At 39.1% G+C, this 26,269-nt stretch overlaps 1 protein-coding gene across 9 annotated transcripts in view; it reads left to right on the forward strand.

Moving 5' to 3' along the window:
- SCUBE1 (signal peptide, CUB domain and EGF like domain containing 1) overlaps nucleotides 1–26,269 on the forward strand; it is a 304,131-nt gene that overhangs the window by 252,795 nt on the left and 25,067 nt on the right. For 6 of the 9 annotated variants that reach the window (XR_006287903.1, XM_043538048.1, XM_007061754.4 and 3 more), the window contains 9 exons: nucleotides 435–557; nucleotides 4,989–5,108; nucleotides 6,828–6,920; nucleotides 9,326–9,442; nucleotides 12,033–12,191; nucleotides 13,671–13,874; nucleotides 14,959–15,120; nucleotides 18,984–19,151; nucleotides 20,067–20,228. Coding sequence is in view for 8 of the 9 variants with exons in the window: in XM_043538048.1 (XP_043393983.1) it covers nucleotides 435–557; nucleotides 4,989–5,108; nucleotides 6,828–6,920; nucleotides 9,326–9,442; nucleotides 12,033–12,191; nucleotides 13,671–13,874; nucleotides 14,959–15,120; nucleotides 18,984–19,151; nucleotides 20,067–20,228 (1,308 nt within the window). In the remaining variant the exon portion in view is untranslated. The remainder of the gene's footprint in view (nucleotides 1–434; nucleotides 558–4,988; nucleotides 5,109–6,827; nucleotides 6,921–9,325; nucleotides 9,443–12,032; nucleotides 12,192–13,670; nucleotides 13,875–14,958; nucleotides 15,121–18,983; nucleotides 19,152–20,066; nucleotides 20,229–26,269) is intronic. The other 3 variants (XM_043538046.1, XM_043538060.1, XM_043538091.1) reach the window with 1 other exon arrangement.

The following is a 26,269-nucleotide window of genomic DNA, read 5'->3' on the forward strand; positions in this document are numbered from 1 at the left end:
AATGTATCTTTCTGATAAGTCAAAATGATTAAATCTCACAGAGATGTACTGCTTTGAAGTTATCAGTATCGTACAATATGCATTGTGGTTCCAATCCTGCAGTGAGTTACACATCTGCTTTATGTATTGTGAGTAATTCCATGAATTTTAGTGTGACCAGTTATAGTAAGTAAATTTAAGCACATGCATACGTCTTTTCAGGATTAGGGGCTGTGTGAGTGTCTGTATAAGGATACTCAGATATTCTTTGCACTAAAATGTTTTGCTGTCTGCATTATACATATTTATATATAATTATGATATGAATACACATCTATATGACATGTATAATAGAGACATACGGGCTTATGCGCAGTATGTGTTTAGTACACAATATATGTGTATGTATTACATAGTGTATAATACTATACTGACCTGTTTAAATATATTTTCAGATGTCGATGAATGTAGCATCAACAACGGTAGCTGCGACTATGGGTGCATTAATACAATGGGGAGCTATGAGTGCGTCTGTCCACCTGGAAAGAAGCTACACTGGAATAAAAAGGACTGTGTTGGTAAGTGAGTAACTTTTACTTTCATGTGATTGTGTCTTGCCCGTTTTCCACTTGGGTACAATAACTTGGAAAGGTCAGAAATAGAAACCTATTTTTGATGGACCACATTGGAGTCTGACACTCAGTGTGTGTAGTCAGGTACTCCATGATAAACTTCTATTACAGCCACATCCACGTCTTTTTCTTGTGTTTTGCAGCATTATGCGTCTAATTTTAAACACAACAGAAGCTGCTGTGCTGGGACAAAGTCTTCTGGCACGATCTCTTAAACGTATTTTCATTTGATTTACATATTTCTGAAGTGGGTGGGTGTGTCGTTAGGTTAACCTATCATTAACAATGGTAAAACTCTTTTTACCTGAGCATCTTCTGATAGCTATATTTGGGCTTGCTCCTGCACTCCTCATTCAGCCAAAACACCCACTTACTCCAGTCAGTGTTCTGGCTTAGTGAGGACCACAGGGTCTGCCATGTGTTTAAAAGAGCAGCACATTATAACCCTAAAGATTGTTTTTATTGAAGGCTCTGTGGTGGCCTGTGTGATATCAATTGATGATATCCTATCAGTTTCTAAAGGACATGTCCACATCACAAAAATGGCAACCACCGCTAACACTAATAAGCATTAATTGACAGAGGTCAGTGATGGAATGGACACATAGCCTGAACTTCCTCTTGTCCCTAGGGGAAGTCTCTCCAAGAAAAGGTTGACCATGAATGCCTGAGGCCACAAGCCATAGAGACACTAGTCTGGCCTTTGGGGCTGTTTTGTTTTGTTATACTTTTTATTATTTAAAATAACAGAGCAGACTTTGTGAGGAGAAGAATTTACATACACACACCAAAGAACAAACTACAAATACTTAGGCACGTGTATAACTTCCTCTGAGTAATCTCCCTACGAGACTACTCCCATGCATTCGTGTTTGCAGGATTATGGCCAAACATCACTCCTGCACTGAGATCTTGTCTTCCCACTTCCATTCCAGAGTGGATCTTTGAAGCCAGCCTAGACACCTCTGAAAACAGAGATTCTTCCCAGCTGCCTGACTGCTCCTTGGCCTTTTGGCTAAAATAAAGTGTAATATGAGTTCAGTATATCTGATGCATGAAATGCCACTATGCTTCAAGTACAGTGACTCAACTGCCTTATAAGACAGGAAATGCCTAAGGAAAAGGCACAGAGATGGATAGCTAATAAAAACATTGAAGAATAACAAAGTGAAGTCGTGTTGACATTCCACAATATTTCCCTATCATACAAAACAGACGTCATCTGCCCCCTTCTGCCAATGTCATAGGAATTATATTTTTTTAAATGATGGAGCTGACATTTTAGAAATCATTTAACCCAAACCTGTGTTTAGATTTAAAACTGCTAGGAATTAATATAATTGCCAAGCATGTATAGATAGCCAGATAGAACAATAGATAAGGAAGTTTACTTTATAGAATCTACCCATCTATCTAGGGAAGGCAGTTTGGTCAAGTGGATAAAACACTGAGCTGGAAATGAGGGAATTGTGTTCTGTTTCCAACTCTGCCCCTGGCTTTCTCTGTGATCACAGCCAAGTCACCGCACCATTCTGTGCCTCAGTTTCCCCACTTTTCTTTGTAAAGTTCTTTCTGATGTATGGAAGAAAAGTGCTGTATAAAAGCTAAGTATTGTTACAGGAACTAGAGATGGAAAATTCTTTCTAGATCATCTAGATTGTCAGCCTGCCAGTGTACAAACTAGTCCTCAGAACTGAGCCATAAACTAACAACAGGAATGATAATCTTTTGAGATCTAGTATATAATTACACCAATAATATATTGTATTGTATTCCCCCTCATTTTATAGAATAAAAATTGTTCCCACAATAAAAGGCTCTGTTAAGAGTATTTTCATAGTCATAAATTTTTCTTTATTCTTTGTAATACTTTGTTGGAAGACTAAAAATAAAACATCCTTCTTGACTGATGTTGTCCATCATTATTTGTTGGACAAAGATTTCTTCCCTATATTTCTAACAAGGATTACTATGAGCATAATCTTTCTGCTGATCTCCTTGTTTTTTACCAGTATAGTGTGCCGAAAACTATGTTATAAACTACTGTTACAACCTGAGAATATATGAGCATCGGGAGGCGGAGGATGAGACGATCTAATGATAGTGAATGCTAAGTAACTCATGAACATTCAAGCTACAGAATCCTCTTTTGCTCAATAGTAACAGTTTGTATTCTATAATCTTCTCAGTCTGGAGATCTCAGTGTCTTACAAACTTTACTCAATTAAGCATCAAAACAGTCCTGTGAGGGAGATAAGTATGATTATTCCCTTATTCCAGATTCAGAAATCAAGAGAGGTTGAAGGGACTTACAAACATTTACAAAATAGATCAGTGAAGCCAGCAATATAATGCAGATATCCGGACTCAGTCCCAGGACCCTTGCTCTAACCCGTGGTCCCATTTTACTCAACACAAGCCAGCCAAGATTGTTCAACTAATCCATTTTAATTGGTATATTTTATCTGGGTCCTGCTTAGTTTTGAACCTGGCAGACTAGCACGGGTGGATCCCAGACTGGCATGGCTGTCATTCCACTGGGTTTTGATGCTGCAGTTCAAAACTCCCAGTCGCTGCTGTTATGTGGTGAACTTCTAGGCCCACAGTGCCAAAGCACACAAAGCAGTATAGTTGCGGTGTTGGAGACCAGCAGGAAGGAAAGCAGGGTTCAGCCAATGGGATCTTATAAAGCAAGAACCGTCGAATGAGGTGTGTCAGGAAACTAATCAGGAGAAAGTGGCCTCAGAGACATAGGGCTACATTGATTGCAGCACAGGTTGATATACCTGTGCTAACTTTATTCTAGCTAGCAGGGTTAAAAATAATAGTGAAGATGCAGCAGCACGGGCTTCAGAGCTAGCTGTGCAATCCCACCAGGGATCCTGTGAGTACACACATTGCTAGCCTGCATCGGGGTTGGTGCTGCTGTATCTTCACTGCTATTTTTAGCCATGTCAGCATGGGTATTCCAACCCATGCCACAGTCATCACTCTGATGGCAGTGTACACATACCCATATATGTCCCCACTGATTTTGTGTAGGTTTTAAGCAAGATTAGCCGTACAAAAACTTGATGTAGTTTGAAAACCCACTTTACCCTTTAGTATCTGCTTGAAGAAGGGCCTAACAACCCTTCAACTCCTTAGTTCAAACAAAATATAGGTTATAAAAGAGAGCAAAAGAAAAGTGTTTAGGTATCATAACGTTGGTGTGGATACTGATGACACCTAGTGGCTACAGATGAGAAATGCACATAACCGTAATTTACATTTATAATAATGATTTATGTTTAAAATAGTTCCTTCCATCTCAAGGGATTTCAATTTAAATCCTTTAATAGGGTCACTTAATCCATTACTGACATGCAGTCACTTCTGCGCTGAATCCCAGAAATTGTTCAACAGCTCACAGTAAAATTGCATAACAGTTCAGGACGGGAAATGAGGAATACCTTATTCAAATGAAACTTTAATTAGCAGTTATTAAACTAAACACTACAGAAGACTCTGCCTGTCTCCTGTAAAGAAACTGGCGGGGGTGGGGGGGGATTTAGGTAGGAATTACAATTTATTGGCATGCTTCCAGAGCACAAGAGTTACACTTGTCTAAAAGCACGTGCCAGGGGTACTTACACTGATACGAAGTGGTCAGAACTTCTATTTGGGTGTCATCTGAAATATGTCCTGTTCTGTAGCACAGTGTCTCTTCAAAACATTGTGCTGGGGCATTGGTTCAGAGGGAAGCTTGACTCACCCCTAGCACTTCCTGAAGCATCTCAGCCCTCTTGGAGGTTTTCTATTCCAAGATGAAGAAGTTGAGGGCTGGAATTAAAAAGAAAGAGGTGCTGGGAGCATAGTCAGTGAGAGCTGGAGATGGGAAATGGGAAACACTACTCTGTCAAGAATTTCAATAAAAAAGTTTTAGTGAGAGTGACTCCCCTGTTTGTTGTTGCAGTGGGAGCCATGGTACACCATGAATAGGGTAATATTACTGAAAGAAAGGCAAGGGATCTCATATGAATACTATTACCCGCCCACTTATGTGACTAGATTTTGCACTGAATTGCTCTAATAATGGGCAGTGCACCCGAGCTTCAAAATCTAGATCTGGATTTGGAGCATTCCAGTATTGGGGGATTTTCTGATGCAGAATTTGGGCTCAGCTTATTATAAAGATATGAGCCAGGCGCAAACTTTAAGTCCAGATCCAAGTTCAGATGCCAGATATTCTCCCCCCAACATACACAAAGCTTCGGGATGCTTGGACATGGATGAGTGCTCATGCCTCTCTCTGCTAGTAATATGATGGTTCGCTGTGGCCAGGGAGCAGTCTATTAAGGCTGTCAGGCTGATTTTTTTTAATTTCTTCTTCCTCAGAGATGGTGAAATGCCTCCCAAATGCCAAACCAGCTCCTAAGGCTCAACTCATCTGTAGTAAATCAGGAGGAATAGAGAGCTGCTTTTTGTCATGCCCTTCCAAGACACTTTTTGTTCCAGGTTGGTACAATGTCGCATTTTCATATCTACTTCTGCACATAAGGAGACCTTGTTTTCTTTTTTCTTTTATTGTATTCATAACGCTTTCATTAAGTTTTTACTGTGAACAAATACAAGGGGGAAAATATTACTTGCCGATTAAAGTACATGTGCAAATGTTCATTGAAGACTGTTACAGCCCGCTCTAAGGGCCTGATCCTGTGACTTGCTAAGCACCCCCAATTCTCATTTCAGGATTGAGCCCTACTTAATTAAATATAGGTGACATTTGAAAAACCACTAAAAGAAGTACTAAAAAATAGTGACAGGCTGTGAAGGACTAATGCATTATCTAGGATACAATGCTAATGAGAAACTTGACTAAATTAAAGTATCAATTCAGCAAATTCCGGAAACTTGAACAAACGAAATCATTAATTTCAGCAAATTCCAGCCAGCTCTTCACAAGAGCAGTAGAGCCACCTCAGCCCTCCCCAGATATCTGCTTAGAAAGATGGACTGTACCTTATATCCTTCAAGTCAGCCTAGTTGGGTAGTTGGACAAGGATGGGGAGTGAATTCCAAAGAAACGGGGCCCTCATGCACACACCCTGCCAGCAGCCCAACAGTGGCAATATGGCATGGAAAGAAAGGAGGTCTCAGGCAAGTTCCAGGCTAATTAGGGTATTGTAGGTCATAATGAACAACTTAAACTCCAGGGCCAAACAGCAAAGAATTTCATTGCTCACACAGGGACTTGGCAGAGCAATGGGATGAGCTGAACAGAGCACTTACCTCAACTTAACTTTATCCTGAGACACATACAACAAATGGACATTCTCGATCAGATCTAGTTTTGTGGCGGAAGGCTTCCTACACTTGAGACTGAAAATAAACTGCATGGCAACAAACACATCCTTAACTGTGTTATTTGCTACATCAACTATGAGGCTAGAATCAACTGTTACAAAACTAGTCCGGCTGCGTCTCAATTATACATGCACTACCAGTTACCTCATCTTTTTTGCCTATATTTTGCTGTATCACTTACTACAGATTCCGGTTCGCTACATAGGTTTTTTTTAATTTAATATTAACTATTCCTATATCTTCTCTCTCCCCTTCAAAGATTTATATACAATATGGTCCTTTTGTATTTGCTTTTGGTACTATTAAATGCTGTGCAGAGATTCTAGTTTTATTATCAGTCTAGCAGAGATAGGTGAAACTCTGTACCTAATTTGCGCACACAAATGCACAGTTTTGACCATGCAGTGAATAAGCCCTATTTATGGCCCTACGTGTTTTATATTTTTCTTTTAAAAGTTCCATCAAAATGCTGAAATTAGAATTACTCAGTAAAGCATGTAGTGTATTTATGAATTAAGTGAGATTAGCAAAGCCCAGTGACTGTGAGGTACAAATGCAATAAAGTATTTGCTGATCATTGCCCTTAAATGATTCATGGTTAGCATTCCCCCTTGTGTATAAGATGTGGAATTCCAGTGATAGAAGAACATAAAGTTTGTAGTCAACAACAGGAAACAGGTAGACTTTGGCAAACCCAAGTCTGTGTCCATTCAACCCTTTCAAATGTTAATCAGACACACAAAGTTGATAATTGATGTGATTATTCAAAAATTGCGTGTTAGTGCTGATTAGTGAAGAGTGAGGGAAATGTGTTAGAAAGGATTTTTTGCATATGCCTCACTCTGCATCCACCTTTTCATTTCTGTTCAGATTCAGAGAATAGTTACACACTGAGCTGTGGAGTTCCAGTACAGCAAGGCAAAGCCCAGCAGAAACGCAACACAACACTTCCCAGTTGTGCAGGTATGTACTACACAATTCATGTGTGTGCACATGTAGTTCTGATATATCTAGATATTGATAGATATATAACATATAAATAACATCCAAAAAAGTATTTTAAAAGAATGTTAGGGTTGAAAGTTGAGCACTCAAAAGTTAGGAAATGCCAGAATTAAGGTTGTTTGTGCAAGCCCTTAGGCCCCCTTATGAATATCCATTAGGATTCCCATCTTTAGCTACGTGATCACATACTATTGTTTCCAGTGATCCTGGGCAGGAATATGTTCAGTCAGTTGCGGGGGTATGGCACATGAACAGTCCAGTTGACATATAGGAGTTTTGAGGGGTTGGACCATGTTCATGAGGATGGAATTTTTGAGAATGTAGCTGCCAAATTCTACAGGTCTCTAACTGAGCACGTGCAAACTGCATTTTGTAAGGTGGCCAAATTTGGGCAAATTTTCACAAGGGCAATAAAAGGCACACTCTTGGCACCAGGGTGTTCCCCCACCCTCGCACTAAATTTTAAATCCGAGCTTCAGAGCATGGAGGTGCCAGAGCTTCTCAACAAAATGGTTGTAAGAATTTTGCTTAACATGGGCAAATATATTTTTCCTTAATCTTGTTCTCCAAAATGGCTGAACTATTTTTGCTAAAACTTTTCAAAATAAGCCAGCCTGAGGCAGACATCCCACATAGAAAATTTCAGCCCCAGTGGTTAAAGTGCAGCTAAGTTATAAGCAATTGAAAACAGGACGTTAGAATGGGAAGCATCAGACAACTAACTATAAGCATCTGCTGATATTAAGTTTTCAAGACGCTAGATATTTCACTGCCTATTTTCCTTGAATGGAGACTTGATTAATCTTCTGGTTGTATTTTCCAGTTTTATAAATAAAGATTTTATGTATACATAATGTATATTGGGAGGTGTGGGGGTAAGAGCTTAGTTGATGTGGGATGTGGATAAGCAGAGCAATAAAACTGAGCTGCCTGTCAGAGGGGAGGTGGCTAAGCCTGATATCCCTTTAAAATGTAAATTGGACATTTAATGTAGATAACGAATAAGTTGCACAGGAAGAGCAGGTGGCGCACTCCTGAGCATGCGTGAGACTTAGCATCGGTTTGAAGTGTGTTGTCTGTTAGTGCTCTCATCAGAAGAAGTCTGTGCTGACTGGGAAGGAGAGAGATTGGGGCTAGGTTTTTCAGCTACAATTAGGTCGTTCAAAGGCAGTTATCTTTGCTAGAAAGGCAAGGAACTGTTACATTTTCCAGTCAATCCTGAGTTGTGTAGCAACGTTTGCAGAGTCCTGCAAACTTAACATCAGCAGCTGCTACAGACTGCAGTAAAGTACTTAAAGGCAAAAAGAAAAGGAGCACTTGTGGCACCTTAAAGACCAACAAATTTATTTGAGCTCACTTCATCGGATGCATGCAGTGGAAAATACAGTGGGGAGATTTATATACACTTTGTCATTACACAAAGTAAAACTATTTCCCCATGTTTATCTCCCCCCCCACACACACACACACACTGTTCCTCACACGTTCTTGTCAACTCTGGAAATGGCCCACCTTGATTATCACTATAAAAGGTTTCTCCCCCCTCCCCCCCCCCCCCCCCCGCTCTTCTGCTGGTAATAGCTCACCTTACCTGATCACTCTGGTTACAGTGTGTATGGTTACACCCATTGTTTCATGTTCTCTGCGTATATAAATCTCCCCACAGTATTTTCCACTGAATGCATCCGATGAAGTGAGCTGTAGCTCACGAAAGCTTATGCTCAAATAAATTGGTTAGTCTCTAAGGTGCCACAAGTCCTCCTTTTCTTTTTGCGGATAAGACTAACACGGCTGCTACTCTGAAACCTACTTAAAGGCAGTTCTTTTTGCCATATAGGCAAGAGAGAGTTTTAAACTGCCAACAGTGTAACTCCATTTAATTAATTTTACATTAGAGTAAATGAGATTGGAATCAAATCCTCAGTAATTTGGGGAGTCAGGAGTTGAGTTAGAAAAATTACAGCAATTGGTTTTATTCTGAGTAAGAAACTAATTCAGCCAAACACCACCAAGACTGCACAGGCAAGCTTGGAAGGAAGAATGCCAGTTCAGTTAGTTTCTTAAGATCTCTGCCCACTCGCTGAATATCAGGGTATAATCACACTCACTGAACAAACTCTCATTGGCTGATGAGACTCTGTGGGCCTGAGACTATTCTTATCTGTTTATGGGAAAAGTAGCTTTATGGAAACAAATGCAAGAGTCACATATAGAATGTACACAAGGTAAATAAAGAGTTATAGATTCATCGAGTCCTGTCTCTCCTTTATGTTGCAAGAAGACTACAGCTTCATTTCAAAAATAGGTGCCAGGGTCCTTTAAGACTACCTTAGGAATTATAACTTTTAATTTTATTTCAACAGATTCATTAGCCCCACCAATCAAGCAGAAAGCTCGCTTTAAAATTAAAGATGCAAAGTGCCATTTACGGCCTCGCAGCAAAGAAAAGATTAAAGACATTGGCAAGCCAACTATTATAGGTATGTCATTTCTCATAACACGTGAGCAGAGAGTCACCAATGGTTCTTTTAGTTTGTTTTGATTAACTTGTGATTATTGTGCAGATGGAGAATGTTATGGTTTACAGATTTGGACCTTAGTTAGGTTCAGACCAGGATTCAGATTCAAACTGAATTGGGCTAGGTTTTAGAATTGACAGTGCTGAAAACTTCATTGTTTTTGCCAGGTATTGGCCCCAAACGGCAGAAATCTCATGAATTCAGGTGGTCTTGCTAAGTTTCTAGCATCGTCAGTGGTAGAGTTCCCATGAGATGGGTAGCTACTGGCCAAGGGCAAGTGGAATTACACCATGTCAGCTAAATTTGTTTTTCTTTCCTAGAATTAGATTTCTAAAAGAAAATTTATGATAGCAAGACATATTATTATTACTAATTTAATTTTATTATGCCAGGATTGGGGTCTCATTGTGCTGGGGGCTGTACCTAAACACTAGAGACAGCAGCTGCACAGGAAATCTTATAATCTAAATCTAATATACCATGCCGTCTTCAGTTTGCTTCCCTTATACTGGAACGTTAGGCTATGGTATTACAAAAAGAATCAAGAAAGTGGAGAGAGTTAAACATAATTTCTAATTTTAGCAAAATCAGAAATGAAGTCCGAGCATTTGATTTTTACAAATCTTGATAAGAGTATAAATATTTTCATGAATTCTTTAATTAAAGTTTTTCTTTCTTATAATTTAAACATTCCCATGTAGTAACTGCAACCTCAGTAGAGTGGGATTGTTGTCCGATTGTGAGTATAGGATCAAGAAAGAGACGCTGACTAAATACAAAAGTGAGATTGACCATTCTAGACTGAGTGCCCAAATAGAGTGAAGGACAAAAAGTAAATAAACAACATAAATAGTGAAATGGCAAGTAGATTGTGAGAACTGTTTGTTTCCACTTTAATAATCTAGGCTGTTAATAGGAACACAGAAAAGGTTCATCCTGAGCATCCCTTTCAAAGTTGAACAGAAAAGAGAGGTTTTAAGTGAAAAAAATCTAACCATTTTTAATTACATATACCAAGGCATAGCTTTGAGATGTCAAGTGAAGTCAAAACAGGCATTTGCCTTGCACAAACTAGATAGCCTTCCACTCCAATCAATTGAGGTCCTAGTCTGGAATGCTTTTGCAACAGATAGACCTGGGACTTTACCTGCACATCAATTACAGGCTTCTGGTTTGAGTTTTTTGTAGATTTCCCTGAGTAGATTATGGCAAATTATTTTTAAAGATATGTTAGGGTTTTTTCTTTTTTTTTCCTTGTAGTGTCACTGCAGGGCAGAGTTAAGATTGTTTGGGTGCCCTAATTGTGTATTTCCATACCGTACGGTTAAATTTAAAAGAAGTCCAAATATGTTAATTCTGAATTTCCTGGGTTTACAATGCTTAGTTTTGGTATAATTGCAACATCCCAGGACTGTATTTTACTCTAAATTACTGATATGTACTCTGAATCTTAATTCCCTTTTAACATAGATTTGTCTGGGAATTTCCTTATTTAAAAAAAAATCATACATGAACACTAAATAAAAACAATAGAATAATATAATAGGATTTGAAGATTGTTTTTCATTTAATTTAATAATTTATGTTAACCTACAATGTAAATATTCTCCTCTCTCTAATTTTCAAAGCACCAGTAAAGTAATTATTCTATTGCTTAAAATGCTATTTTGTCATGATGGTTGTTTTCTTTCTATAATGTTTGGCTATCAAAACCATTTTGAAAGTCACAGAAATTCTTTTTCAGTCCATATTATAAGTGTATTTTCTTGGCTGTATTTGCTTTATACTTTGCTAGCTATTTGCCTTGTATCTCTAATTTCATCTGACTTGAATTAATGCTACCAATTGTATGATTACACAATAAGATTATATAATATAATACCATACCCAAAATGAAATACTTTTTGGTGGCTTTGGTGTAGTAAAGTCGTGCACTACAGCACTGGAAAGGCTACTGTGGCACTGATGCCTTGTCTACACTACTGCGGTAAATCGATCTAAGCTATGCTACTTCAGTTACGTGAATAACATAACATATGGTTATCACAATATAAATGTTGCCAAGTGGCTAGAACAGAATCACAATGTTGCCGAGTGGCTAGAACACAAGTGGGAAGCCATACTTCTAAATTTGGTCTTTGCTCTGCCTCTCTCTTGTAATGTGACATTATGCAAGTGAACACTCTGACTTAATTTAATCATCAATAAACTAAGTATAACAACATTGACTTTTAACTAATGTTTGAAAAGAGCTTCCATAGCCTTAGACAGAGTATGTGGAAAATATTTATTATCATTATTAAAGACACAAACAGTATCAACACACAGCTAAGCATTGCCATTCTATCGTCTGTGCTGTATGGGCTTCTTTTCCTGCCCTCACTTACACAAAGCAAAAATTACACAAATAAGGGTATGTCTAACAATGCATGTGGAATGTTACAAAATCTGCCAGAGCATTAATGTTAACCCAGCTGAAATATCACACACCAGCTTTCACTTGCTACCTTGCTACTTGATTTCTCTTCCATGTCACTTCTGTTATGCAAAGGAGGTCAATTCCCTTGTACAGACAACTGCCAGGTGACCTTTGTGAACCTCAAGTGTGATTCCTCCAAGAAAAAGCGTCGGGGCCGCAAGTCACCATCGAAAGAAGTGTCCCATATCACTGCCGAATTCGAAGTGGAGATGAAGTCTGAGGAAGTCTCAGGTGTGTGGAAGATCTTTTCTGGTTCTGTGGGGAAATTGTATAGCAGTGCCTCACTGTGATCAACAGTTGCCAGTATCTCTCTGCTGTTTCACCAGGCCCCTCTACAAAGCACATTACCCAAACCGTAATGGAACAGCACATCCCCACTCAGAACTTCCATTGACTTCAGTGGAAGTTCTGCTGTCAGGATGACTAGAATGCAGTATGAAATTCAGCTAATAGCTGCAGATGGGCCCAAAGATTGGATCTGGAGCCAAACTTCTACAAAGTTCCGCGGTATTTAGATCCTCGTATTTGATTTGGATTCATCTCTACTAATAAGAGATACATTCATTGATACAGTATTGGCTCATTGCCGCTTTCTTTTAGGAGATGTCTCACACCATCGGCTACAAAGACATCTCCTAGAATATAGATTGCTGAACTCCAGTCTGAAAATCAAACATGTTTTATCATGTATTTCAACATACCTACATTTTGGCAGCCATGTGGAGAAGATTCAGGATGGGGAAGAATTGTTTAGGGCTCTCCAGGGTCTAACATCTGGGAGTGGATGTGTCATTACACAAAGTAAAATTATTTCCCCATGTTTATTTCCCCCCCTACTGTTCCTCACACGTTCTTGTCAACTGCTGGAAATGGCCCACCTTGATTATCACGACAAAAGGTTTTTTCCTCCCCGCTCTCCTGCTGGTAATAGCTCACCTTACCTGATCATTCTTGTTACAGTGTGTATGGTAACACCCATTGTTTCATGTTCTCTGTGTGTATAAATCTCCCCACTGTGTTTTCCACTCTCTGCATGCATCTGATAAATTTGTTAGTCTCTAAGGTGCCACAAGTACTCCTTTTCATCATGATATAAAATCAAATAGAAATTTATGCTGTCATAAATATTTCAATATTCCAGAGTGTTGTTAAACTATGGAATAACATTTCCATATAGAGTTATGGAGAACCCACTGTCTGAGTCTTTTAGAACTGAACTGGATAAAACCCTTGGAAATACACTGTGGAGGACAATTACTAATACCTCCAGGAATCCACGTAGCAATAGTCACTGCCATGACCCATAACAGTGCAGGGTATGCTCACTTGGTGCCAGCTTAGCTCTGCCAGTTGATGTGATGTGTTTACTATATCCCTGTCTATAGACAGTCAATAGAACCAACCTTGAAGCTTTTTATGCTAGGATTGAGACAAGATCAGAGCTCCATGTGCAGTTATGGATCGGGAAGTTTAGTTTGCCAGAGCACAGAGTGCTTGACTGTCCCTTTCAGACGGCCTAAAGCCAACTCAGCCAGTTAGCCAGTTGATGCTAGCATTTAAAGAAAGAAATACAACTTTTTTGCCACTTGCTATATAAAGAGAAGTGGACCAAGTACCAGAGAATTTTGCTGGTTGAGAATTTTTTACTAAGCAACTCTGCTTAAACATGAATCTCAATTGCTTCTAGTTTTCTTCTTATTTCCCACCTAGACACCTGTAACCTTGACTGTGTGCGGAAAAGGATGGAGCAGAAGCTGCAAACTGCAATCAAAACATTGAGAAAATCTATTAACAAACAGCAATTTTACATTCAGTTTTCTGGGACAGAGTACGAAGTGGCTCATAAGCCAGCTAAGGCTACTGAAGGACATGAAGCATGCAGTACAGGGCAAGTGCTGCAGGATGGAAAATGTGGTAAGTCCCAGAAAAATTGGAATTCTATTCCGACCAACAGCACCCAAAAATAAAAACCCCTTAAAATTAACTGGTCAACAGTAAGCCATATAGTAAATTTGTTAGATACTTAGATAATCTAGAGAAACCAAAACCAGGTTCGCCTGGTCTAATTCTATGTGGAACAAGGATAGTCTGGCTTAACTGTTTTCCAAATTGCCAGACTTTAGCCAGATGCTGATGCTAACCCTTTTACTCTAGTTCTCGGCACTATGTTCCTAATTCACCAATAATACAACTTTTTTTCCTGCTAACCACACCACTATAGTTACTTTGGGTCAAATTTTCAAAACCCAACTATACATTTTTCAGTTAACTTTTACACAGCCAGTTGTTTACATTCAAAAAGAATAGAATTTGCAAATGTGGATTTGACAGATGTCTGATTACCTGGTTCATACACACACATACTACAATTTAGAGGCTAGGTTGAAAATTTTAGCTATTATAGTCTAACAACCCCTTAAGCTTTACCCCATAAACCTAATGCTATAAAATGTTTAAGGAAATATCCTTTTTCAGTAGGAAAATGTGGATTAATGTACATGTTTAGAATGGTTGCCAGTTAAACCATGTCACTGTCAGGAAGTATACAATATGAGATGGGATGCATTGCCTTTGGAGAAATCCTTGACATCATTATGTCAGCTGATCATGTCTTCAGACTGTAGATCTTGTGTCTACAACTCCCATAAAATCACCACTTACATGTATCTACTATGAATGAAAAATTCACTTATTTCTCCATCCATTATGAAAGAGCATTTTGCTTTAAATACAACATATTTTTTTAAAACTGAGTTAACTCTTTTGGAAGCATATGTCTGATAAATGTTCAAATGCAGTAAAATATCATTTAATGGTTTAAACAATACAGGATGAATCTTTTCAGCTGTTGTAAATTGACCTAGTTCCATTGATTGACCTAGTTCCATTGGCCCAAAATCTGCAAAGTGTCATTGGTAATGGTGGGGTGAATCGAAGAAGGCAAAGCTACATTATCAAAATGAAGGTCCTTAAGTAGATTCTGCTTTTCTTTCCTCAGTTACCTGCAGCATGGGAACCTATTACAGTGGAGAACATAATCAGTGCCTTCCTTGCTCACCAGGAACATACCAAGACACAGAAGGTCAACTTTCTTGTGAACCTTGCCCAAGTAACGACGGACAGGGAATAGCAGGCGCACGGAATGTGTCAGAATGTGGAGGCGAGTTTACTTTGATTATAAAAGGAGTAGGTGTGATCCAATAACAAGCAAAGTGTGGAGGCTAAAAGTGGGGAAAGCCTTCCACAATTCTGCCTTGGAAAGCTAACAGAAAAGAACTCGATACACTTACATGTAATACCAAAAAATCTTTCAGTTTGTTCCAGTTGTTCACACATGAGCACTGCTGTCAAGTAGAAGTGAGCTGGAGCTGCATTTTGGGAGTAGTAGGCAAATGAGCAGACCAAGCAGAGCACTTTGCTTCTGGCCAGGCATGCAACTCTGGAGATACCTTCCCTTCTCAGGGCCCATTGACATGGTACATTATGAGCCAAAGGGTTAGGTTACATTGGGCTGGGATAAGTACACAGCATGATAATACTGATGAAATCCTTTGGGGGGTGAAGTCTGAGCCTATGGCTCCTCTGTGTCATCAGCAGCAGTCATACCCCAGAGAAAGACACACTGCAGTGATCTGTGCACTGCACTCAGCATGAAAAACTGATGAGTTCTAATCCTGTTTGTTCTTCTCTCTGATCTCTGGCACGTAACAACATCCATCGCTGAAATTCCCCCATCTGTAAAACTGGGAGTGATAATATTCACCTCTTTCAAAGGATGTTGAGAAGTTTAATTGGCTAAAGTTTGTAAAGAGCTTTAAATATTACACTGTTTTCAAAGACAAATGTAAACCATTTTCTCTACTTTATTTCGTTACGGATGAGCACAATGTACATAAGAACAGCCATAGTGGGTCAGATCAAAGGTCCATCTAGCCCACTACCTGTCTTTCGACAGTGACCAATGCCAAGTGCCCCAGGAGGAATGAAGAGAACAGGTAACCATCAAGCAATACATCTCCTGTCTCCCATTCCCAGCTTCTGGCAAACAGAGGCTAGGGACACCATCCCTCCCCATGCTGGTTTATAGCCATTGACGGGCCTATCCTCCATGAACTTTAGTTCTTTTTTGAACCCTATTATAATCTTGGCCTTCACAACATTCTGGTAAGGAGTTCCACAGGTTGGCTGATTGTAAAAGTCAGGTTCCCCCTTCTTTCCCCATCTCTCTTCTCTCTAGAAGTGACCGGAGAGTCCCATCAAAAACTTTGTCAGAATCAATACATGTCCAAGAAATGGTTTGTCTTTGATGAAACAGCATATTTCAATGAAACCATGTTTCTCTGAAAATGTACTGGCCAGCTCTAATCAATGGTACTTTTGTACATGGCTTCAACAGCATTACTATAGTAACTCATTAGCATGAGCTAAAATCCCCAACTCCCAGTCTTTACAATATAGGCATAAAAAGTATGCTAGAAAGTTTGGGGTGAATATTGTACCATAAAGCTATGTTAAAGTTGCAAGAAAGCAAGTGATTCTGAAGTTAAATTACAGCGCAGTTCACATAAATGCAATCCATTCTATTTAATGAGGAAATCTATTTAGGTGGGGCATTTCCCAGGAAACTAATTTTAGCCTTATTTAAACACCAATGCCTAATGCTTAACAAAGATGCTAATTCCATGTGATTTGGAGGTGTGCTGGTGGTCGATTATTATGACGGATTTAATGATATGGCTACTTTACTGGCAATTTCAGCAAAGAAGCCAAGGACTGAATAGGCATGGAGACAGAATAGCTGTTTCACACCTATAGATCCTGTCTCCAGATCAGGTCTGAGACACAGTATTAGTGGCTGTGTCAAAAAGCAGGCACCGCTGGTATTCAGAATGTACCTCTGCTGTGTCTAAAAGGAAGACTCCTGGGCTGTCACTCCATCATGTTTCACAAGTACTGAATTTTCACACTAAGGGCCAGATCCTCTTCTCATTAAATCCAATGGACCTATACCAATTTACATCAGCAGAGGATCTAGCCCCAAAATCATAAAAAGCAAAGCAAAATTGTCATCAAGCTATCAGTATCACAACGTTTCTCAGAAATTGATGGCACAATAATCCTCTTGTACAATTGCATTTCAGCCAGGGGTTGAGGGGGGGACGCTATAAGAGTGAAATCCTGGTCCCATTGAAGTCAATGGGAGTATCTCACTAACCTCTTAGAATTCTTTGAACGTGTCAGTAAAGTAGTGCATAAAGGAAAGAAGATATTAATATAATTTATTTACCCTTCCAATAGACTGTTGTAAGGGCCTGCACAAGAGGTTACTAAAGAAGTTAAGTATTCATAAAGTGAGACACAAAATATTGTCCTGGATCAAAAGATGGCTGGGAGAAAAGACTAGGATTAAAAGATCAATTTTAATCATGGGGATTTGCAAAAAGAAAAGGAGTACTAGTGGCACCTTAGAGACTAACCAATTTATTTGAGCATAAGCTGAGCTGTAGCTCACGAAAGCTTATGCTCAAATAAATTGGTTAGTCTCTAAGGTGCCACTAGTACTCCTTTTCTTTTTGCGAATACAGACTAACACAGCTGCTACTCTGAAACCCATCATGGGGGTTGGTTCCTCAAGGTTCTGCACTAGCTCCTGTGTTTAATATATCTATTAATGGTCTGAAGTAGCAAAATTTGCAGATAACATTAAATTATTAAGGTTAGCCAGGACTGGAGAGGAATGTGAGGAACTAGAGAGACCTGAACATGGTAGATGAATGGTCAATTCAATGTCAAATGAAATTCAGTGTCGATAAATGCAAAGTAACGCACCCTGGAGGAAAAATTGAAACTACTCATACACCTTACATGTACATATCATGATAGCTCATTGAAGACTTTATTCAATCTGCAGTTGTGATCAAAAAAGCAAACAAGATGATAGCTTGCAGAAGGTACGGGATGCTGAAGAATATTGTAATTTATATAAATCAATGGCTCGACTTTAATACTGTCTGTAGTATTGGTCACTGCATCTCAAAAAGGATGTTGCTGAAGGAGAAGGGCAACAACAATGATTAAGAGCATGAGGAAACTCTCATATGAAGAGAGATTGCAAAGACTGGGATTTTTTACCTTAGAAAGAAGCCAAATATGAGGGACATGATAAAATGTATGTAAAATAATGAGTGATATAGAAAGATATAGGTAGATGAGGAACTTCTGTTCTCTCTGTATCATAACACGAGTACAAGAGGACATTCAACGAAATTAAAAGATGGAGAATTCTAAATCAGTAAAACAAAATACTTTCTCATACAACATGTCATTAAACTGTATTCCCCAGGAAATCATTGGGGCCAAGAATGTAACGAGGTTAAAAAAGGGACTGGACATTTATATGGGTATCAAGAATATCCAGAATTGTTATAAACAAACTTTGTGAAAGGGATGTTAAACTTCATGCTTCAGGGCTTTAGCCAAATGCTAACTATTAGAGATCAGAATGAGATCTAATGTGGGGTGCAGATTAGCTCACTTATGCCTAATGTGGGGTTTCTTACACCTTCCTTCGAAGCGTCATGGTGCTGCCACTGTCAGAGATAGGATGCTGGTCTAGATGGACGTCCGGTTTGATCCAATCTGGCAAGTCCCATGTTCCTATTTGCCTCTGTTTCCCTATCTGTCAAATGGAGATAAGAATTCTGGCCTACCTCACAGAGGTATTGTGAGGGTTAATTAATTTTTATAAAGCACTATGAAATTCTCAGGTGAAAGGTGCTTTAACAGTGCAAAATACTGTTATAATGATACCTTAATGGAGTTATAGACCAAACAGAAATGTTGATAAACAAAGAGTCTGCATAGAAACTGGCATTGTTTTGAGGAAATTGATTTTATATAATTGGTAGGATTAGTGTTATATTTTTAAAGTTTTAGGAAGCATTGCTAAATAATGCTGATTTTTTTTATATTGTGCACACAGAGGTAGGCTTAATAATCTAATTGACCATGTTCAATTTCTAGGGCAGTGTTCTCCTGGGTATTTCTCTTCAGATGGCTTTAAACCTTGTAGAGTGTGCTCTCTTGGTACATATCAGCCTGAGCCAGGCAGGACCCTTTGCTTTCCATGTGGCGGTGGACTGGTGACAAAATATGAAGGTGCTGTTTCATTTCAGGACTGTGAAACAAAAGGTAAATTTCAGAGCTTTTCCCATTTTGTAAAATATATTGCTTAGTAATTTCTCTACTATTTCTCCTTTCACTTCAAAGTTTTAATTGCTGAAGAACTTGAAGACTTTCAGAAAAAGACAGCTCTGTGTTATTGAGTTAAACAGTCAGGAAATCTACAAACCAGAAGTGATCTGCTGACATTGCAGAGTCCTCAGCAGTCAACATAGTATTTTTTGGAATGCATGACATGCACATTCAGGGCCAGATCCTCAGCTAGTGCAAATCAGCCTAGCTGCATTGATTTCCATGGAGCTAGGCTGATTTTTTTTATCAGATGAGGATCTGACCCTCAAGGGTTACTTATTTTTTTTTATTTAAAGAATTTGAAAAACTATGCATGATACAGAAGATATGAGATTGAACACTGAGTATGAAAATGACAGAGAGAAATGATATATATACAACATGTACATGTTTGCAAACTTCCATGTAAATGGCACAGTGGTGAGGCAGGAGTTTGTCTGACTATATACCTATATGCTTGCTCAATTGTATACTATGGCACTGTCTAACATCTGGTAATCAAAACCTCTCATCTGCAATTCCAAAAAGCATTTTTGTTGTTGCTGCAGACAGCTATTGTCAACCTGTTTGTTATAAACTCAGGTATAAACAACCAATTTGTAAATCACTGTGTTTAAAGGCAATAAATGTAGCATATTTGATTTGATTAGTAAGAATTTAGCTTTAGTTCTTGGAACACGATTCCAATCAAAGGTCCATTGTAAATGAAAAATGCATTAAACTCTTTCTGTTTAACTGTCTGATAAATACTTTGGAGTATGGAAATTACAGAGTATGTAGAGAGAGGAGGGAAGGTGCCACTGCAGTTAAAATTGTTACTTGCTAAAAACAATGTACCTTCCTACTGTACAGTTCATTGTTCTCCTGGCCACTACTACAATTCCACAACACACAGATGTATCAGATGTCCTGTTGGAACCTACCAGCCTGAATTTGGTCAAAATTACTGCATTAGCTGCCCTGGGAATACAAGTACAGATTTTGATGGCTCAACTAATGTTACACACTGTAAAAGTAAGTTCCTCATATTTTCCTGTATGTTAGGGATGTGGTTGAATGAAAACTCTGGATCTGAATAACCCAGACTTTGGATGTTCAGAATCTAGAGCTAGACCAGAATTTTGCAGCTTAACATTAGCAAATAATTCTACGCACCACCAGAACTGATGCTGAATATTTACAGTGGTAGAAAACAACATCAAAACACTGAAAACACAACCTGGAAAAGAAGCACTGGGTGTATATAAAATATCTTTGTATCAGTTTAATTTGGAATGGTACAGATTACAATTTAACAACATAGAGTTTGCATAAACTTTCCAGATCATGCAAGTTTTGCAGTGACTCATCCTGTGAGTCTCTGTAGAGCTAAAATAATTGAAAATTGAGTTACTATCATTAATAGTGAGATAGTCACTCATTCATGAACTCATGTCACTGGTTGCATGTTGCAAGTGCCAGATAATCTTTGTCTACAGTGAAATCTGCACTGAGAATCTCCTACCATAGACAACCGCGTATCTTAAATTACCACTTTAAAGTATCCCCAAGGAGTCCACTACAATTTTATTTAACCTTTAGTTAAAGACGGTTTCTTCTAGGCAACCAGATTTTGCTACCCCTAATGTGTTCATTTAAGATTACATATGTCTTCTAAACCAGTGGTTCTCAACCAGAAGAACACTTACCCCTGGGGGTACATCAAGTCATCTAGATATTTGCCTAGTTTTGCAATGGGCAACATAAAAAGCGCTAGCGAAGTCAGTACAAACTAAAATTTCATATCAACAATGACTTGTTTATCCTGCTCTATACACTGAAATGTAAGTACAATATTTATATTCCAATTGATTTATTTTATAATTATATGGTAAAAATGAGAAAGTCAGCAAGTTTTCAGCGGTAGTATGCTGTGACACTTTTGTATTTTTGTCTGATTTTGTAAGCAAATGGTTTTTAAGTGAGGTGAAACTTAGGGTGCACAAGACAAATCAGACTTCTGAAAGGGGTACAGTAGTCTGGAAAGGTTGAGAGCCACTGTTCTAAATTAAGCATTAGTTTATATGTTTATCATAAGCTTTCACTCTGATTATATGATGTGTAATCTTTGATGTCCTTGGTCATTTCAAATGTAGTTAGAGTAAATTAGATATTTGCCGGAAACTGGGTGTAGTATGACGACTGTAAAATAAAGTGATCTGATTAATTTTGCTCCCTGCATTGATCTCTCTTCCCCATCCACTTTCTGATCCTTATGTAGCATCTAGTTATTAAGCAAAATACTTAAATACATGCCCAACTTGAAATATATGAAAGTAGCCCCATTAGGGACACGCTTAAGTAATTTACTGATTATGATCTTAGGGCCTGACTGCAATAGGAATTTAAAATGCTCAGTACATCTCAGGATCAGGCTATTACTTTGAATGTTGCTTTTTCCCCCTTTCCTTTTTCTCCAAAGAAGCAAACTCTGCGCTTGGGTAGCTAAAGAGATCATATGTCTGTTTGACTTTGACAGTCACTTATTTCATATGCGGACACTTGAAATGTCCCAGTTTTTCATTTCATTGATCAGAATATTGGGTTGTATGTGGTGGTGTTGTTGTTGTTGTTTTTTAATAAATACAAAATGTTTGCTCAGAACACCAAATTTCTGGTGGAAAAAATCCTCCATTCCAAGAAACAGGCACATCTTGCTGTTGAGTTCAAAGCTGGTGATATGAACACCAGTACGTGTATAAAACAAAAAGTGGACTTTTATCTAAAATGTAAGTCTCTTCTGACCCTAAAAATGTAACCACAAGGGTATCCTACTTTTTAATTATGAAAATACGGTCACCTAATGGACAGCACATTTCCATCTGACATCAGTAGGGCCCTGTGCATGCATCCAAGAACCGAGTTTGGCCCACATCATAATAATTAGCACATACATATTACTTTTCATATTCAAAGTACTATAAAAACTTTAACACACCCTTATGAATTTGCTGTGAGGTAGGTGAGTATTATTACACTTCACAGATAAGGAAGGTAAAGCAGGTTAGTGATTTGCCCAACCTCATAGAGAGGAGTCATTGTCAGATTAGGGGTAGGGAACGGCTGCCGTATGAGGAGAGATTAATAAAACTGGGACTTTTCTGCTTAGAAAAGTGATGACTAAGTGTGGGTGGGGGTATGATAGAGGTCTATAAAATCATAACTGATGTGGAGAAAGTAAATAAGGAAGTGTTATTTACTCCTCCTCATAACACAAGAACTAGGGGCCACCAAATGAAATGAATAGGCAACAGGTTTAAAACAAAAGGAAGTATTTTTTCACAAAACGCACAGTCAACCTATGGAACTCCTTGCCAGAGGATGTTATGAAGGCCAAGACTATAACAGGGTTCAAAAAAGAACTAGATAAGTTCATGGAGGATAGATCCATCAATGGCTATTAACCAGAATGGGCAGGGATGGTGTCGCTAGTCTCTGTTTGCCAGAAGCTGGGAATGGGGAACAGGGGATGGATCACTTGATGATTACCTGCTCTGTTCATTCCCTCTGGGGCACCTGGCATTGGCCACTGTTGGAAGACAGGATACTGGGCTAGATGGACCTTTGGTCTGACCCACTATGGCCATTCTTATGTTCTTATGACTTGGCACTAAAATGTACAGTTCCTGCCAACAGTGCTGATCTGGCCAGGACTGGGCTGGAGATGAGTGATCTTGAGACTGCAGCAACTGCTCTAGTCTGAGGGCATTTTGTGTTAATCTTTTGCCTTTCAGGGATGTGGTGTAGAATAGGTTTGTGCAGATCGTGGCAACTGTAGCTGTATTTCCACTCAGTGATCCAGCAAAGGCACCCACTCCCAGCCTCTAGCTCCTCAGCTGCTGCCTCTCTTGGGCATTGACCCACATCAATCCAGACTAGACAGTTACTTTGCCTACACTGTCTCATTCCCAGCACAGACCAGTTGCCCTAGACACCTGCTTCCCTTCTCTTCAGAGGCGCATAAGCAGTGCAGTTGTTACAGAAATAAATTACCATGCAGCTCTTTCTGAGCAAGCCTACTTTATTCTTAAAGTTAAAAGCATTACAGAGAAAACATATTTATATAAAAAAAAAAAAAGGGACCTATATGCATGCTAATAAGCTTACCAGAGTTCATCCCAATTCTCACATGGGCTCTGGCAGGTGCAGTCTTTCAATACCCCCATCCTAGTGGTTTCCTTGTGGTTACATAGATTCATAGATATTTAGGTCAGAAGGGACCATTATGATCATCTAGTCTGACCTCCTGCACAACGCAGGCCACAGAATTTCAACCACCACTCCTGCAAAAAACCTCACACCTATATCTGTGCTATTGAAGTCCTCAAATCGTAGTTTAAAGACTTCAAGAAGCAGGGAATCCTCCAGCAAGTGACCCATGCCCCATGCTACAGAGGAAGGCGAAAAACCTCCAGGCCCTCTTCCAATCTGCCCTGGAGGAAAATTCCTTCCCGACCCCAAATATGGCGATCAGCTAAACCCTGAGCATATGGGCAAGATTCATCAGCCAGATACTACAGAAAATTCTTTCCTGGGTAACTCAGATCCCACCCCATCAGATCCCATCACAGGCCATTGGGCCTATTTACCATGAATATTTAATTACCAAAACCACGTTATCCCATCATACCATCTCCTCCATAAACTTATCATAGCTTCAGCACAGAACAAGCATCCAGTCTTTTGAGGCCTCAGTAGGCCCAGTCCTTCCAAACCTCCCCTAAGGACTGAACTCTCCATGGACCAGGGGTCATGTCTGTTTGCTGGAACAGGAAGAAGGCCCTGAGGCAGGTTAAACTCCAGGCTTTTATTCAAAAGTATTTTCTTTGTTTGTTGGTCCCTGGAGAATCAAGTCTGATCTAATATATGCATACCTCTCCACAGGCAGTGACTTGAAAGGGTTGATATTGGAGGAAATACATTAGCATCGCCCTCCCTTTTAGGGAAGGTACATGCAATGCCACAATAATATAGAAAGGCTGTAGAGGCGAGCAACAAAGATGATCAAAGGGGTGGAATGCAAGACATATAAGCAAAGGCTAAAGGAGCTGGGAATGTTTACTTTGGAAAAGAGGAGATTGAGGGGGGACATGATAGACTGCTATTTAAAAAATGGAGAAAAGTTGTTCTCTCTTGCCACAGACAGCAGGACAAGAGGCAATGGGTTCAAACTACAGCACAGCAGATTTAGATTAAATCTTAGGAAAAACTTCCCAACTGTAAGAACAGTAGGAAAGTGGAACAAATTGCCTAGGGAGGTTGTGGAAGCTCCTTCACTGGAGGTTTTCAAAAGGAGGCTGGATAACCATTTGTCTTGGATGGTTTAGATACAACAAATCCTGCATCTTAGACTAGATGACCCTTGAGGTCCCTTCTAACCCTATGATTCTATAAAACATACACAATTGCATTTGTAATACATGTATCCAAAAGGAATTAACCCTAGTTCAGGAAGGTTTAACTTAACTCAATAAAGTTTGTCTTAATTCCATAAGGTTTGTTCAGTATATTACAGAACACTGTCAGTCTGTCACGGTGGAAACCTTGGAATCTGGAGGTTCTACCAGCATTAAAAGAACTATATGCCAAGTGACTGCTGCCAGAAGTGTGAGAAAAGCCTTCATTTGCAATAAAAGGCACTGTGATATAAACTGTGGGAACCAAGACTCGTAAACATAATCCCAGTTTTGATGCTCATTTAGGATTTATCTACACAGCGAGTTACTGTGTTGCAAGCCAGTGCACTATAGATTCACAGCCTGGCTTGCTGTGTAATAACAACCTGTCTGGACAAGCCCTTGATGTATAACCTTAAGCAAATCACTTAACTTCTCTGCATCAGTTTCATCAAGTGCTTACCTACTTTACAGAGGTGTCGTGTGGCTTACTTGTGGCTTATTTGATGTCTGCATAGTACTTTGAGGAAGTAAAATGCTCAGGAATGATTCTTCAGGAATGATACTTCAGTTTCAGTAACTGCAACCCCGGAGCATGAACAATCTTCCTTTAACAAAGTTTCAGTCGCAGGAGGTGACTGAATTATAATTGCCACACTTCTGACTGAGCATCCTCCTAGTTACTGCCATGTTAACTCAGAGTTGTCCTGTTCATAAAACCCTAAGAACTATGATGAACAACTTCTGCCTGGATATGTATTTAATGCCATAGATATTTAGGAGGTCATGCAACTGCAGATGTCAATGTTTTGGACTCTGTCCAGTGCATACTATGTGTTGTTTTGTTGCTGTTAAAGAGTATTTGTAATGAGTTAGGCCTGTCTACACAAACAAGTTTAGAAACTGATGTAGTTAAATTGATGCAGCCCCCTTGTGTAGACACTTTTAAATCAGTTTAAAGAGTGCCATATATTGATCTAGCGTAGTCAATTCCTTGATCACTTGATAGTGGTTGTCTACATGAAAAATAGTACCGTTTTAACTAAAGCAGTGATTTGACTCAATTTAGCCAACTTCACATAAAAGGCTGTGTGGTCTCTGTTAAATGAAGATTGTTCATGCTCCAGGGTTGCAGTTACTGAAACTGAAGTATCATTCCTGAAGAATCATTCCTGAGCATTTTCCTTCCTCAAAGTACTATGCAGACATCAGGTAAGCCACAAGTAAGCCACACAACACCTCTGTAAAGTAGGTAAGCACTTGATGAAACTGATGCAGAGAAGTTAAGTGATTTGCTTAAGGTCATACATCAAGGGCTTGTCCAGACAGGTTGTTATTACACAGCAAGCCAGGCTGTGAATCTATAGTGCACTAGCTTGCAACACAGTAACCCAGACATGTCAATTTATTTTAAATTGACTAGAAACAGATTTAAGCTAAAATAAAATGAGGCACTCTTAAACTAAAATGAGTGTGTGTACACAGAGCTTTGCATTGGTTCAACTAAATCTGTTTTAAAAGCCATTTAAATTCAGCCAGAGCAATATCTATATGTAGACACCGGCTCAATTGATACAAAGTGTTGTTAACCCACTTTGAGTGTCCACACAAGGGGACTGT

This window comes from Chelonia mydas, chromosome 1 (genome assembly GCF_015237465.2).
Source record: "Chelonia mydas isolate rCheMyd1 chromosome 1, rCheMyd1.pri.v2, whole genome shotgun sequence".
Taxonomy (NCBI): domain Eukaryota; kingdom Metazoa; phylum Chordata; order Testudines; family Cheloniidae; genus Chelonia; species Chelonia mydas.